The following is a 15947-nucleotide window of genomic DNA, read 5'->3' on the forward strand; positions in this document are numbered from 1 at the left end:
ACAAAAAAAAAAAAAAACAGTTTGATTTGAAAACAAGTTTTGTCTGTACTTGATAGGAAAAAAACTGTACTGAATAGAAGAAACAAAATTATTATGTTCTTAATGATTTTATTCAAAATAATCCCAGTGAAAAACAAATAATGTGCATTTTAAGGCGTCGGAGTGTAAAGAACAAGAACGTTCTAGTTTTCTGTTAATTAAGGTTTAAAGTTAACTCCGAAAATGCTGTTCGTTTTCATTTTTGTGCCCCTACAACAAAGTGGAGGGGCCATATAGATTTGGTCTTGTCCGTCCGTGCGTGCGTCCATCCGTCCATCCGTGCGATCGTCCGTCCGAAGTTTGTTACGCTATTAGCTCAAAAAGTATTTCACATAAATTGATGAAACCTTGCACGAGTCTTAATAATGATATGTTCCTGCGCACCTCCAATTTTTCGTCTGGCTCTGCCCCCATTTCCAGATTTATGGCCCCTGAAATAATCAAAAATGCACATTTTCACATCATGACGCGCGTAGCTCAAAAAGTATTTGATAAAAATCGATGAAACCTTGCATGAGTCTTTATCATGATATGAACTTGCGCACCATCTATTTTTTGTTTAGCTCCGCCCCCTAATTCCAGAGTTACGGTCCCTGAAATAGTAAAAATATGCACATTTTCACCTTGCGACGCGCCTAGCTCAAAAAGTATTTACTATAAATTGATAAAACCTTGCAACAGTCTTATCATTTTATCATGATAAGAACTTGAGCACCATCTATTTTTCGTCTGACTCCGCCCCCTATTTTCAGAGTTACGGCCCCTGAAATAGTCAAAAATGCGCATCTTCACCTCGTGACGCGCCTAGCTCAAACGTATTTCATATAAATTGATGAAACCTTGCATGAGTCTTTATTTTATCATTAGGACATGAATATAAGAAGCGACAGACTCGCCCGCACTCTGAAAGGCATGTTGTTTTAACCATTATGAGAAGTGACCTAGATTATCAGTAAGAGCGGCATGTCGCTTCTGACTATTGACAATAAATGACAAATGCTGATTGAATGGGATAAGGCCGTCACTTTTATTATTATTATATCATTACAGATAATTAATGAAATATCATGGCATATTGTATGAGATAGAAGTATCATGAAATGAAGCATGAAAAGATAGATTTCTAGCCAAAATGCATAGAAACAAATAGACAACGCTATGATGCTGAAGCTCCTAATATGATAAGCACACATGCACTAGACAATGCAATTAGAACGCATTGTGTAGAGATGGTACTTAAGGCTACGTTTTCAACGACAACAACAACAAATCAAGTGCAAAACTGAAGTGCATATCGCTTATCTCACACTAACAATATTTTAACATAGCACCGTGCAGTAAATACGGGAACCTTTGACATCGACATTAGGCTTCGTTGTTTTGGTGGATTAGCTAAAGAAAGGTGATTGTCATTTCTTTTTAACTTACACAACCATGTTATTCATATACTAAAGAACTTTGCATTATATTAACAAAAGTTTCTGTAATGGTAGATTCCGCAAGGTAAATGCGATTCCGCACGCCTCGGTCAATATGCAAATTAGGTACATTTGTAAACACAAGGTGCGTGTCATAAAAAGTGAAATAACTTCTTTTGGCACAGTTTTTGATATGGTTTTGGTGTGACCATCAGATAGAATATACATTTTTATATCGCTCTGTTTTTTACTCATACATTTTGAGGCCTTGATTATTCTTGGAAAGCGAATTTTGTAAAATGTTGATTCGATGTCGTAAATTTCATATAGTATATTTATATTTTTTCTCACGAATAATGTTTTCTGTCTGTGATCATACCATTCCTGTAAATTATCGACAGTAATAAATAAATTAAATTGTTTTTGAATGATTTCGTTTGAAAATGGAAGAAAATGCTCAACTTTTTTGTTTGAATGATTATTCATAGATCTTGAAGTAAACTATATTTTTGGGATCACATCCGAATATATGCACACTTTGTTCAGATAACTAAAAAGATAGGGGCCTCCGTGGCCGAGTGGTTAGAGTCATTGACTTCAAACCATTTGCCCCTCATCGATGTGGGTTCGAAACCTCATTTGGGGCGTAGAATTCTTCACGTGAGGAAGCCATCCAGCTGGCTTACGGAAGGTCGGTGGTTCTACCCAGGTGCCCGCTCGTGATGAAATTGTGCACGGAGGGGCACCTGGGGTCTTCCTCCACCATTAAAAGCTGGAAAGTCGCCATATGACCTAAAATTGTGTCGGTGCGACGTTAAACCCAACAAAATAAATAAAAACTAAAAAGATAACTAAAAAGAAGAGTTATCTGTCACTGGCTTCACTTTTCCAAGTAGGACCAAATTTTTCGGATTAAATATTGCCTTTCAACATGAAAAATGAAGTATGAAAGTTAAGCTATTGTGTAATTGAGGTACTCCGGTAATAAGTTTTCAACAGAAAGTAATGTAATATAAGATGCAGTTTGAATTTTTAAGTATCATCTCTACATTGTGCTAGGCAGATCCAGCTACCAAAAATCCGAGGCCAAGATGCTCGACGAATTCTCAACATGAGAGTATGCTAATGATTATGTATACAATATGCCATACCGAAATGTACAAAGTGTGTTAGGGGCCACCAAATATTTTATGAAATAAAATTTGCCCATAAAATGGTACATTGAATATCATCTTATTACTTAATAGCCACTTGCAAACATTCATCCCTTTAATAATATCAAATTTATCCGGCTTATTTATTTTCAAGGATGACAATATAAGCTATATTCAGCTGTATTTGACCATAATTTCTCTTGCTTTTTACCTAATCAAATGAAAGCAAACGCTTCCAACACTATGCAACAGTTATTTTTTCCCTCATAAATGTGTTGGATCTAACCCGAGATGGATTAGGCCGTAATCTTGATAAGTCACTTACTTTATAATTTAGCCATTATTCAATTATGTAATTAAGTATATTTGAATAGATCAATAGTTTTACTTAATAGTTTTTGCTTACCCTGCTAGCAAAGTTTCCACTTGTTTTCACCAGTCTTAGTAGAAACAACTCTACCGAGGTCCACCAATTTGATGTAGAAGCTGCATACACAAACATCTAAATAAAAGTAAATCAAATATCAAATTTATTTATTTATTTTGTTGGGTTTAACGTCGCGCAATCAAATATCTAAAGAACAGAATACTTTACAGTCAGAGTCGCAATTCGAAAGCAAAATTTGTATGACATATACCGTTCAATTCGGTTCGACCCATTCCACCTCCGTAGAAAATCCGACTTTTTCAAAAGCCACGGCAAAACAGTTTAATAACAAGCGTTAACATAGATATTACGGACATACACCAATCTATAGTCTGTATCATATGTGGTGTAACAGGGTCTAAAGTTCACTATTCTAACTACAACAACAACAACTCTGTTCTCTATGATAACTACTGTTTAATATTGTACTAAGTTCTAAGATAATAATAGGGGCCTCCGTGGCCGAGTGGTTAAGGTCGCTGACTTCAAATCACTTGCCCCTCATCGATGTGGGTTCGAGCCTCACTCGGGGCGTTGAATTCTTCATGTGAGGAAGCCATCCAGCTGGCTTACGGAAGGTCGGTGGTTCTACCCAGGTGCCCGCTCGTGTTGAAATAATGCACGGAGGGGCACCTGGGGTCTTCCTCCACCATTAAAGCTGGAAAGTCGCCATATGACCTATCATGTGTCGGTGCGACGTTAAATCCAACAAAACAAACAAAAACTAAGATAATATAAACATCAATGTCTTTCTTCATAATTCACTAACATAGTTCACTAACATTTCCTCAGTTATTAACAGAACTTCTATTCTTCAACGTTAATTGCCTCGGCGCTAACCTAACTTATTCATTTTGCGTGTATCGAACATACGCATCTAACCTAACTGAGTACCAGAATGATACTAAAGCTCTGCCTCAAAGTATGCTGTATTTAAGGAAAACTGTCTATCGGATGACTAAAATGTTTTTCTCGGAGCACACACGCAAATGACCATTAGAAAATAAACATGTCATAATTCCTATTTAGTCAGCTTGTCAAAACAATTAGTAACTGAACAAAAACAACAATCATGACGTGGACAGAGGGTAGTTAACCTGGGCGAGATATCATGACCTGTCACTTTCTCATATGACCAAGTGCTGAAATTATTTAAGTAGCATTCCGAAATTCTTTTGTGTGTGACTTATAACTGACCATAATGCTTATCTAATAAGTATAATGAATTCTTAAAGTCATTATACAACACTCGCCTCTTCCTTGTGAGTTTTCTTTTTAATTATCTATAAGAGAATAAAAATAAAAACAAAAATTCATGTGAGGCAATTAACAATTTAACATAAGGCAATGCATAAAACCGGCTGATTTTTATAATTAATACGTAAATTTCATTTTAAATGTTTTTAGCCGTAATACTGAAGATTACTGCCTTTAAGTAGAATAGAGCACAATTGAATTCACAAAATCAAGAATATATAAGATCGATGCATGATATAATATACACAATCAATGAATAAGATAAAACACAAGGTATTCGTAGATATAATTTTTTCACAATTTCACAGATTTTTGATTCAGTCCTAGAATATTCAATTCGTTTTCTTTTTTGTTTCAGTCCTAGATTGTTTTTCTTGCGTTTTGAAGTCAAAACCCCATTTGATTTAAATAAAACACTGCATTACTAGCGAGACACAATTTCACAATATTTTTCACAATACTTAACAATGCTTTTTCCTCCCTTGCCCACAGGGGTTTTGCCTTCAAGATTGTAACTGAAATAGAAGATAATAATTGTTTATACACAATATAACTGTCATGAATATACCTGTCAAAAGGAATATTATCATTAAGAAATACTTTGTGTAATTCTTAGACCTGCGTAAAATGTTAATTACTGATATAAAGAAATATATAAGGTCACAAATCTCTAGAAAATACGATTAAATACGCAAAAGTAATATTAATAATTATGAAATATCCCGTAACCTGTTGTATATTATAATGAAATAATAAAAATCTACAACTTAGTATATACTAAAAATGAAACAATGTTCTAGAATCATATTTAACAATCGAAACGATACTTGTTTTTACTTGCAGACGATAAAGTGGCATCATTCATTCCCGTTCTATGGTTGACATCTCTACACTGCAGTTGATTTTAGTTGGATTGGTAAGAGAGGTGACCCGTCAGCTTGTCAGTTTTCTCCAAAAAGCCATGAAATATGTTCGTATGTCACCATAGCCTTCATTGTTGAGTAATAGCTAAGCCCGGCTTCAGAAGGTCGTTTTCACAGAAGGTGTGACGTGTTGCTCCAGCAGCATTCTCTCGGTTTAATGAATATACAAGCAATCATTTAACATTGTCAAAAGTTTCGTTTGTCTATATAAGAACTTTACATAAGGATGCCTTCTTAGAATCTCTAAATAGAATGTTCATAAATTTATCTTTTGTATACCAGTCTGGTTTCCTGTTTTCTGTTTTTCAATTTTTTATAGTTTTTATTTCATTTTAGTAACAAAGCGTCGTCGTCATAAGTCAGGGCTGTTAAAAACACCGTAAACCTCTAATAACTATTCGGGATACATTTATTGTAAAATGCAAAATGTTAGTTTCTTCATAAATGTTCAAAAATAATTCTAATAACAGTTATCTCTACGCTGAAAAAATATGTATTTATCATGCACAAATTTGTCCTTAAAGCTTACACTTAGACTCATAAAAACATGTTTTATTCTCTTTCTTTACGGAATTCTGCCTTAAATAGCAGTAATGCAATAATATATTTTACTAATGAATTTCCAGCAAATTAACAGGTACTATTAATTCATATTGAAACATAACCGCAACTACTCAGACTCATACATAAGAAGCAATTTCTAGGTCTGATTGCCAGGGTCGCATGTCTAGCGACATTATTCTCAAAGACTCAATAATAAACGTCATGTTCCATATCAATACATGGTCACTTTCCTAGCGACATAATTCCCCTTAGACTCATAAAATAAGAAACTTCTTGTTTCATCAACGGTCGCATTTCTTGCGACATTCTACTATGTATAAGCATTACACATGCTCTATGATGGTTCTTGACACATCATACAACGATACATTTTAATAATACATTTAGCGTTACACACGCCTTACAGACGTTATCAACGTCCTCTCAAAATCTCATGGAGTTCAAAGTATTTGGGTTATGATTCATAAAATGTTACCTTGTCACTTTACTGATTGAGAGCAATTAACTGCTTTATTTCCCTAAAGGTATTCCCCACTTAATATAACCAAAATAATGAAGCTAGACTATATAGATATTCTTTGTCAATTTTATGTTTTAATAAGTAATCTGTATGAAATTTAACTTTACAACAATAATGCATTTTCCTTATGAAATATAACATTTTCCTAATTGTTCTATATGATGTTTTTGTAAAAAAAATTAAATGTTGACTTAAATGTACGAAAATTCGCTATATTTAAGATTAAAGTTTCTGTTGGTACGTATATAAAAATCTATGAAATGTTTAACAGATCTAAAAATATCATCAAATCAAAAATGTATAAAAAAGATTCCCGAATAGCATCGTTGGTATACGAGTTAAAATGAACAGTCACTAACCTGATGAAGTATAGATTTCTTTTTCCATCCACCATGGATGTTCTCTTTCCTTGCCGAGCCTTAAACTGCATCTTGTCCGTACGTTTCGTTTGTTCATGGGGGTTCTAACAGCTGTCGTAAGAGGTTTATCGGTCGTCAGTTCCATTTCCAGTCGTCTGCCAAATCGCAAGTGTTGTTATTCCATTTTATTCGTCATAGTGGCCTCGTGGTAGTTGGTAGTACTTCTTTCGTGTTGTGTCCGCGACGTTTTGAAGATTCGTTTAAATCCTGGTTCTTTTAAGGTACCAAATAAAACCCGTGTGGTGTAACAGGGTCTAAAGTTCACTATTCTAACTACAACAACAACAACTCTGTTCTCTATGATAACTACTGTTTAATATTGTACTAAGTTCTAAGATAATATAAACATCAATGTCTTTCTTCATAATTCACTAATATAGTTCACTAACATTTCCTCAGTTATTAACAGAACTTCTATTCTTCAACGTTAATTGCCTCGGCGCTAACCTAACTTATTCATTTTGCGTGTATCGAACATACGCATCTAACCTAACTGAGTACCAGAATGATACTAAAGCTCTGCCTCAAAGTATGCTGTATTTAAGGAAAACTGTCTATCGGATGACTAAAATGTTTTTCTCGGAGCACACACGCAAATGACCATTAGAAAATAAACATGTCATAATTCCTATTTAGTCAGCTTGTCAAAACAATTAGTAACTGAACAAAAACAACAATCATGACGTGGACAGAGGGTAGTTAACCTGGGCGAGATATCATGACCTGTCACTTTCTCATATGACCAAGTGCTGAAATTATTTAAGTAGCATTCCGAAATTCTTTTGTGTGTGACTTATAACTGACCATAATGCTTATCTAATAAGTATAATGAATTCTTAAAGTCATTATACAACACATATATGGTAGAACAAAGCAGGACGACTTCAAAAGACCAAAACAACGTTTCAATAACATTTAAATTTCATCTTCCACTTACCTTCAGGTATTGCTACCAAATAACATATTCTAACTACTTTACCCAATACCAGCATCAATTTCTATTGTCCACATGTGTGTTTTTCTTTACCCATGGCCCAAAAGAAATTTCTTTTCAATACCTGCTTAAAAAATAAAACTAAACAAAAGATTGTACTGCTGTATACTGAAAAAAGTGTGACACAATCTTATACTAAATGAATGATTAATTTTAAACTATTTCCCGTTTCGGAAGATCAACATGATAGTATTGCTGTAATTATCACCAAATGTACAGTAAAATGCATAGTCTAATCATCATCATCAAAACCACCGCCACCACCATCATCATCATCACCAACATATTTTACTTTTGCGTTTACAAGTATGATTAATAGCTCATCGTCGTCATCACCATCATCATGATGAGGATACCATCAAAATGATGAAATAGAACAATTAGTAAATAACAACAAAATTATATTTCTTAAGTAACAACGTCAGTAATAAAAATGATAATCATTGTGATCATCATCAAAACCGTTCATTCCAACATGCAACGAAAGCAGCAAGACCATAATGGACAGCATGATAAATCATCACGCTTTCATGTATTCAGCTGATAGTAGCAACAACCATAGAAAAATTCGTTTATTCATTATCGAAAATAATAATCTCTCCCTAAATAACAATTTTCAATCATTTTTTAATTTTTGCATTTCATTTGTAATAGAGTGTATATTTAAATCAGTAGTGGAACAAACAAAATGTTGTTGATAATGCTGTTATAAAATATGCACGCAACGCAATGAATGTTCAAAGACATTTCATTTATTCACCTAGGGTAGTCGTTCAGGTTTGACTTTATAAGCAGTGTGAAAATTTGTGTTTCCATCCTAAATTATTAGAATTTTGCGACATGTCAAAGCTAGGACATGACATTTTGGAAACCGTCTGCCAATACCCAAAACACAATGTCTGAACAAAATGTTAACAAACAAAGAATGATGATTGTTGCTACTTCTCAAAAAAAAAAAAGGGAGTTTCCCCTCGAAAAGAACCCACTTTTTGATATCATTAATAACTAATGATTGATCGACATAGATAACGCATGAACTAGTATTTGAAATTATTCATGAGCTTTAGTGAACAATAATTGTATCTATTCATTCATCTTTAATTTCATGAAATACGCAGTAAGTAAAGTAAAAAGACAAATTGTTCAAAAATGTATCTGCGTTTTGCTTGCATCCTCTCTGTGGTAAAATTACTGGAAAACGCTAGCTCTTCAAACATGTGATGAACATAATTTTTGTATACGAAGTGTCGACTTGCCTGCTTAGTTATTTGTGAAGGAATGCACCGATTTGAAATACAAAATGACCAAAATGACCTCACCCGTGAACTGCTTGTGCGTGAAATTGTTTAATCGAGGAACGTTATATTATATGGACTGGAATGAAATAACAGAAGCAGAAATTATATCTCTTGCAGGCCTACTGAAAAATGACATATATTTATTTCTCAAAGAGAAAATAAATTCCTTTATCAAGATATGAACATGCGCACGTCCTATTTTTTTTGTCTGACTCCACCCCCTAATTCCAGAGTAACGGCCCATGAAATAGTGAAAAATGCACATTATCACCTCATGACGCGCCTAGCTCAAAAAGTATTTAATATAAATTGATAAAGGTATGAAGGTATTAAATGCCTCCGCTACTATTTTCTATATAAAATTAACAACTTATAACATATTTTTATCAAGATTTCTAGCCTTTCACTTCCTGCGAGACTACCCTTGTCTTGAAGGTCTGTCTTTAGGCAATCAAAATATACTAAACAAATATGGGGTTGACCATAATGCAGTGAAACCATGGTCACGTGACTGAGACACGTGATGAAAACGCTAATATTGCGTAGGTAGACATCAGGAAATACCTACTTTTACTGTCATTTTACAAGGCAGCTTCAAATCAACTTTTGAAGCATTTAACGTAGCTTAAAATCATCTGCGGACATTCCTTTTTACAATCAAGCATCAATAAAACTTATATCTGGCATGAAAATGGCCTTTACTAGGCGGGAAAATTGCACTATATATTGATATGGACTACATTCGAGTGGACCACGGAGGCATATCCGGCTAATTGCCCCCTTCATGCCTATAAGAAATACCAAAGTTTTCAAAATCGTTCTGTTGCAGTCAATTATTGTACGTAAGTCAATTGTCAACAATTTTGCCAACTTTCAGTTTGAAAGAATGGCTACTGTCGGAATTATGCCCCATTCAGACAGACAGTCCACACCTGAAAAAACGTGTCAGGGGCATAGATAATGCCAATTTTTCATTAAATATAGTATCATACGGCCTTACTTTTCTTATTTTTATAATTCGTTTGCAAGAAACATCTAGAAGTACACGAAAAATAATCGATTTCTGTCATTCTTACCTAAAATTGTGTCGCTGATGCAAAACTGAGATGTGGGGAATCACCTTAAAAATCAGAATTTTGCCTACTTTCCGAAAAAAATCTCAAATTTGCCCAAAATATGCAAATGATATGCCACGTTTGTCTTAAAATGGTGCTTATTGCTCAATTCTGATCAGAAAGTACCAGTTTTACATCGGTTGAAGCAATTTTCACGAAGTGCGAATTTTTCATTTTATAAAACCTTGCAGGAGTCCTTATCAGTTTATCATGATATGAACTTGCGCACCATCTATGTTTCGTCTGACTCCGCCCCCTATTTTCAGAATTGTGGCCCCTGAAATAGTCGAAAATGCTCATTTTCACATTGTGATGCGATTAGCTAAAAAATTATTTGATGTAAATCTATTAAAACTTGCGTGAATCTTTATCATGATATAAACTTGCGCACGTTAACTTTTCGTCTGGTTCAATCCTGTATTTCCAAAGTTATGGCCCCTGAAATAGTCAAAAATGCGCATTTTCACTAAATTAAGTGCCTAGTTCAAAAAGTATTTTATGTAAATTCATGAAACCTTGCATGAGACTTTATCATGATCTGACCTTGCTTACTTGGCATTCTTCTTGAGATTTTAGCGCAAATTACAGAGTTACGGTCCTTGAATTAGTCAGAATACTGGATTTTTGTTTGTGATGCTCATAGCTCAAAAAGTATATGGCCTAGAATAATGAATCCTTTACATAAAATGTTTGTTGGGGCTATAACCCCCTTAAGACTGCAAATATTTGAATTATTGTCCTTTATTTGTGACAAATGTACCAGTGGGGGCACACCATGTGTCCTACAGACACATTCTAGGTTGTTGTTTTTTTAATTTTATTTCAGAAATAAATTTTGTGCTAGTAGTTTTACAATTTTATTCCAGACATCCGCTCTTCAACCAGTTTCTTCGCTTGTGATAACCACCAAGTTACGCAGTGCACGTGGTATTGTTCTGACCATGACAAGTTTTTTTGCTCGACTTGTAGGGATTCACACCATAGGTAACAATGTTTCGTTACATAAATATTGCTTTCTACTACTTAAATTTGGTTATACAGTAGCAGCAGTCGTCCGAGCAAAGCATTCATTAAGCTTTCTTATAAGTGTGAAATACTGCCGTTATATCAACATGCAGAGCTTAATTCTATCTAACTACAAAACATTTCATGCTTTGATGCAAAGAAGAAATCCCGCTTGTACGAAAATGTCGTTAATGGTATTACACATGTGACTTTTCAGAAATAGTTGCAGGGCATTAAATGATTAAGATCATATGATTCAGAATTTTCAGTTTAAAAGAACTTTGGCATGTTAGTAACAACACATATTTTAAAACGTATGTCAAGTTATATTTCCACTTTATATTAGAATTTCGTTAAGTGTATGTTGATACAAGTTACAGCGAAGCATACGAAAGTCAAAATATTTTCCCAGTTCTTCCAACAATGCAGTTTAGTTATAGATTCAGCTTGTCCTCTTCCAATGGTTTGAACTATGTTTAACTTGTAGTAGTGAGCGCAATGACCAATTTTATATTGCTGCCTCGCTAGAATATCATGCCGTAGAAACGTGACATGATACCCCACCCAGTCCTATTATACTGACACCCGGCTGATTAGTCCTAGCACTATCCTGTAAATGCTGAGCGCCAAGCCAGGAAGCTAGTAGTAACATTTTAACGTCTTTGGTATGACGTGGCCAGGGATAGATCCAACGACCTCCCACATTCGACGCGGGTGCTCTAACACTAGGCTATCGAGGCGGTACACCACTTGAGGAAGATCCCTATATGGGTCATTTGCTCCAAGGTCATGGTCACAGAGATACCATCATTTTTCAAATGTTTTAACTTTCAGTTTAGTTTCTTGATTTTTTTATCTTAGAACTTGACTTGATTTCTGGTATTTGTTTTCGTTTCCGGGCTCATGGCAAAAAAAGTGCCACAGTACCAAACCATGAAGAATGACTAATCACTATTTGACTAGGATGTTTATTTTTTATTTTATTTTTTTTATCAGTAGGTCAAAAGTCAAGGACACAGTCGCCTTCAGATTAAAATGGTTTCCAGACTTTAAATCGTAAAGTACAACAGTTGCATCTTTTATTTAACTCACTAAGTACCACTATAAATTCTATTGTTTTTTCAGGTCAGTGGTTCAAAAGTCAAGGTCATAGGAACCTTACTAAATTTCTGGCAAAGTTTCATTTTCGCGCTCTAAGACACAACGTATGAAGGTTACATCATTCAGATCTTACATGATGACTTTCGCGCTCTAAGGCACAACGTATGAAGGCTATATCATTCAGATCTTAGCACTCCTGGAGGTGGGTCTTATTATGTCCCCTACCCCCCGCCCCCCCGCCCCCCCCCCCCTCTGGGGGAGACATATTGTTTTTGCCCTGTCCGTCCGTCCGTACGTCCGTACGTCACACTTCGTTTCCGATCAATAACTGGAGAACCATTTGATCTAGAACCTTCAAACTTCATAGGGTTGTAGGACTGCTGGAGTAGACAAACCCTGTTGTTTTGGGGTCACTCCGTCAAAGGTCAAGGTCACATTGAAAACCATTTCGGATCAATAACTAGAGAACTACTTGACCCAGAATGTTGAAACTTCATAGGATGATTGGTCATGTAGTGAAAATGACCTCTGTTATTTTTGGGGTCACTCCGTCAAAGGTCAAGGTCACAGGGGCCTGAACATTGAAAACCATTTCCAATCAATAACTTGAGTACCACTTGACCCAGAATGTATAAGCTTCACAGAATTATTGGTTATGCAGAGTAGATGATCCCTATCGATTTTGGGGTCACTTTGTTAAAGGTCAAGGTCACAGGGGCCTGAACATTGAAAACCATTTCCGGTCAGTAACTTGAGAATCACTTGACCCAGAATGTTGAAACTTAATAGGATGATTGTTCATGCAGAGTAGATGACCCCTGTCGTTTTTGGGGTCACTCTGTTAAAGGTCAAGGTCACAGGAGCCTGAACTTTGAAAACCGTTTCCGATCAATAACTTGAGAACCTCTCGACCCAGAATGTTGAAACTTCATAGGATGATTGTTCCGGCAGAGTAAATGACTCTGCAGGGTTTTTGGGGTCACTCCGTTAAATGTCAAGGTCACAGGGGCCTGAACATTGATAACCATTTCCGGTCAGTAACTTGAGAACCACTTGACCCAGAATGTTGAAACTTAAAAGGATGATTGGCCATGCAGAGTAGATGACCCCTATTGATTTTGGGGTCACTCTGTTAAAGGTCAAGGTCACAGGCAGGGGCCTGAACTTCGAAAACCGTTTCCGATCAATAACTTGAGAACCTCTTGACCCAGAATGTTGAAACTTCATAGGATGTTGTTCCTGCAGAGTAAATGACCATATTGTTTTTGGAGTCACTCCATTAAATTTTAAGGTCACAGGGGCCTGAACATTGATAACCATTTCCGATAAATAACTTGAGAACCGCTTGATCCAGAATGTTGAAACTTCATAGGATGATTGAACATGCAAAGTAGATGATCCCTATCGATTTTGGGCTCACTCTGCTAAAGGTCAAGGTCACAGGAGCTTGAACATGGAAAACAATTTCTGATCAATAACTTGAGAACCACTTGACCCAGAATGTTGAAACTTCGTAGGATGATTAAACATGCAGAGTAGATGACCTCTATTGATTTTTGGGTCAGTCTGTTAAAGGTCAAGGTCACAGGGGCCTGGTCATGTAAAATCATTTCCGGAAAATAACTCGAGAACCACTTGACCTAGAATGTTGAAACAGGAGCCTGAACAGTGATTTGAGAACCACTAGCTCAAGAGTGTTGAAACTTAGCGGGATGACTGAACATGCCAAGTAGATGATCCCTATTGCAGCCAACCATCAGTGTCTCTTTGACTTTCGCTCCTGACACCTATTGACTTCTTGCCTATAGGACTTTGCACTGGGGGAGACATGCGCTTTTTTGCAAAAGCAATTTCTAGTTGATTTTGGAATCATTAAGTTATAGGTAGACACCGTTACTGGAAGATTGAAAACGGTTACCAGACTGCGCATCATTAAGCATATAGGATTTTAAACTAGTGCCAGTAGAGGAAGATTTCTATCGAGTTTATTTTTTACATTGAAATTATTTAGTTAAATTTTGAAAGAACCCTTCTATGCGACCTAAGGTAGGTTTTGAACAGTGATTGCGAGCATTTCAAATTTTTATTGATAGTGAGCTAGAGTTATCTTTCCTGTAGTAATCATAAAGAACAACAAGTGTTAAAATCAATGCAGCATGGTGCTTCAGAGCAATTATGACAAACTGACAATATGTAAAGATATAACACATATATATTCCGATTAAGAACAATGATTTAAAAGACATTTGCCACCGAAGCTTTACGTGTTGCCTGCTTAGTCCGATTTCGGATTAAACATTTTCGGATAAGTGGCTACAATTGCTCTACTCCGTACATTCCCTCGGGGATAAGCATTTACATTTGTGATCAATTATGTTGTTTAGAATTTTATCAGTAAAATGATCCAATAACCATGCATACCCCTTGTATTTTGAATATTAGGAGTTTTGTTTTTAATTTAGCGTAGGGTTAAAAAACCGTTAACGATTTTAATGCCTTGTGCAGGACCATTTTCAAAATATCAACATTAAACATTAAAACTTATGTGAACAAAAAATTTGCTGGACTGCAAATTACCTTTGAAATCTTGGTTACCGCTTCTGATAGCCAGTTTTACGCTAAATGATCTAGATGGAAACAAGCTCCATGAGAGATTGCAGTCTGAATACAGAACGGTTCCCTCAACCAAGCCGGCTCTTTTGAAGTTCAAGAATGTCATTTTCCAGTCTTTTGTCCATAAACGCGTTACAGTTCTCGTACTTCTTGATATTTCCACTGTCACAACGCCTTGAGCACCATTTCGGTGTCACAGACAAAGCACATGTTATTTCATCTTTTCTGAGCGACCGCTAACAAGCGGTGTGTTGATAATCAGGAATGTATCGACACCTGTGTTTATGAAATCTACATAATGTACTCTGAACCAGTGATGAAGCATGCAAACATCACGGAGTGCTGTCCTGAAGACACCCATTTATGCATATCCTTCAAACCAATAATAGTTTTGAATAGCAGCGGGGTGTACAGAGGGTTACCTTGCCGATATTGTTTCATGGATTACCTGTAACATTACAAAGCTGAAGGCAGATAAAGGGGAAATAATAAAAACATAACTCCAGATGCAATGCTGGCGTATCAGTGAAGTTCGATAAATCAGTTATAAAAGCAGCAAACTGTTTACTGTGTGGGGTATCTTGAGGTAATGTCATGTTCTAATATGGATATAAAACAACATGAAAACTCTGTGTGTGCACATACGCCGAATAGATCACACCAAAGAAAATTTGTTCGTGATGACACCAAATCTTTAGTAATAAAACCTGTCGTAGTATGTTATTGAGTGGTCTTCCAAATACCATATTAGTCAAATCAAAATATGTCCAGAACACGACATTTCGCATAACAACTAGGACGCCTCGCAATAGTAATACAGACACCGAATGCTTTTAAAGATCTGTATAATATTTCGCAAGCTATCAGATTAACTTCGTCTTTAATGTTTTATGTCTCAATATGTTTGGCTTGTTTGGTTTCAGGTCTGTGTTCGTTTAATGTCTTGTGTATACCAATTTTTAACGTGTTTGGGCATGAAGCTAATGTGTTTTGTGGTATTTTTTATATAAATAATAAATAAATATTATATTATTAATAATAACAATAATAATAATATAGATTTTATAATGAATGCCGTTGCTATAGTATACCATTCTATA

The 15947-nt window shown here is 35.5% G+C and overlaps 2 protein-coding genes across 11 annotated transcripts in view; both read left to right on the top strand.

Moving 5' to 3' along the window:
• Positions 1-15947, top strand: part of LOC123524958 (uridine-cytidine kinase-like 1) — a 352168-nt gene that overhangs the window by 288259 nt on the left and 47962 nt on the right. The gene's annotated exons all lie outside the window — the stretch shown is intronic.
• The window catches only part of LOC123524897 (uncharacterized), a 97018-nt gene that overhangs the window by 76560 nt on the left and 4511 nt on the right, over positions 1-15947 (top strand). For 5 of the 8 annotated variants that reach the window (XM_045303493.2, XM_045303491.2, XM_045303496.2 and 2 more), the window contains one exon: positions 10995-11112. In XM_045303493.2, the coding sequence (XP_045159428.1) occupies positions 10995-11112 (118 nt within the window). Of the gene's footprint in view, positions 1-1089; positions 1442-5138; positions 6172-10994; positions 11113-12258; positions 12437-15947 lie in introns of those variants that run through there. The other 3 variants (XR_006681360.2, XR_008370182.1, XM_045303499.2) reach the window with 3 other exon arrangements.

This window comes from Mercenaria mercenaria, chromosome 3 (genome assembly GCF_021730395.1).
Source record: "Mercenaria mercenaria strain notata chromosome 3, MADL_Memer_1, whole genome shotgun sequence".
NCBI lineage: Eukaryota > Metazoa > Mollusca > Bivalvia > Venerida > Veneridae > Mercenaria > Mercenaria mercenaria.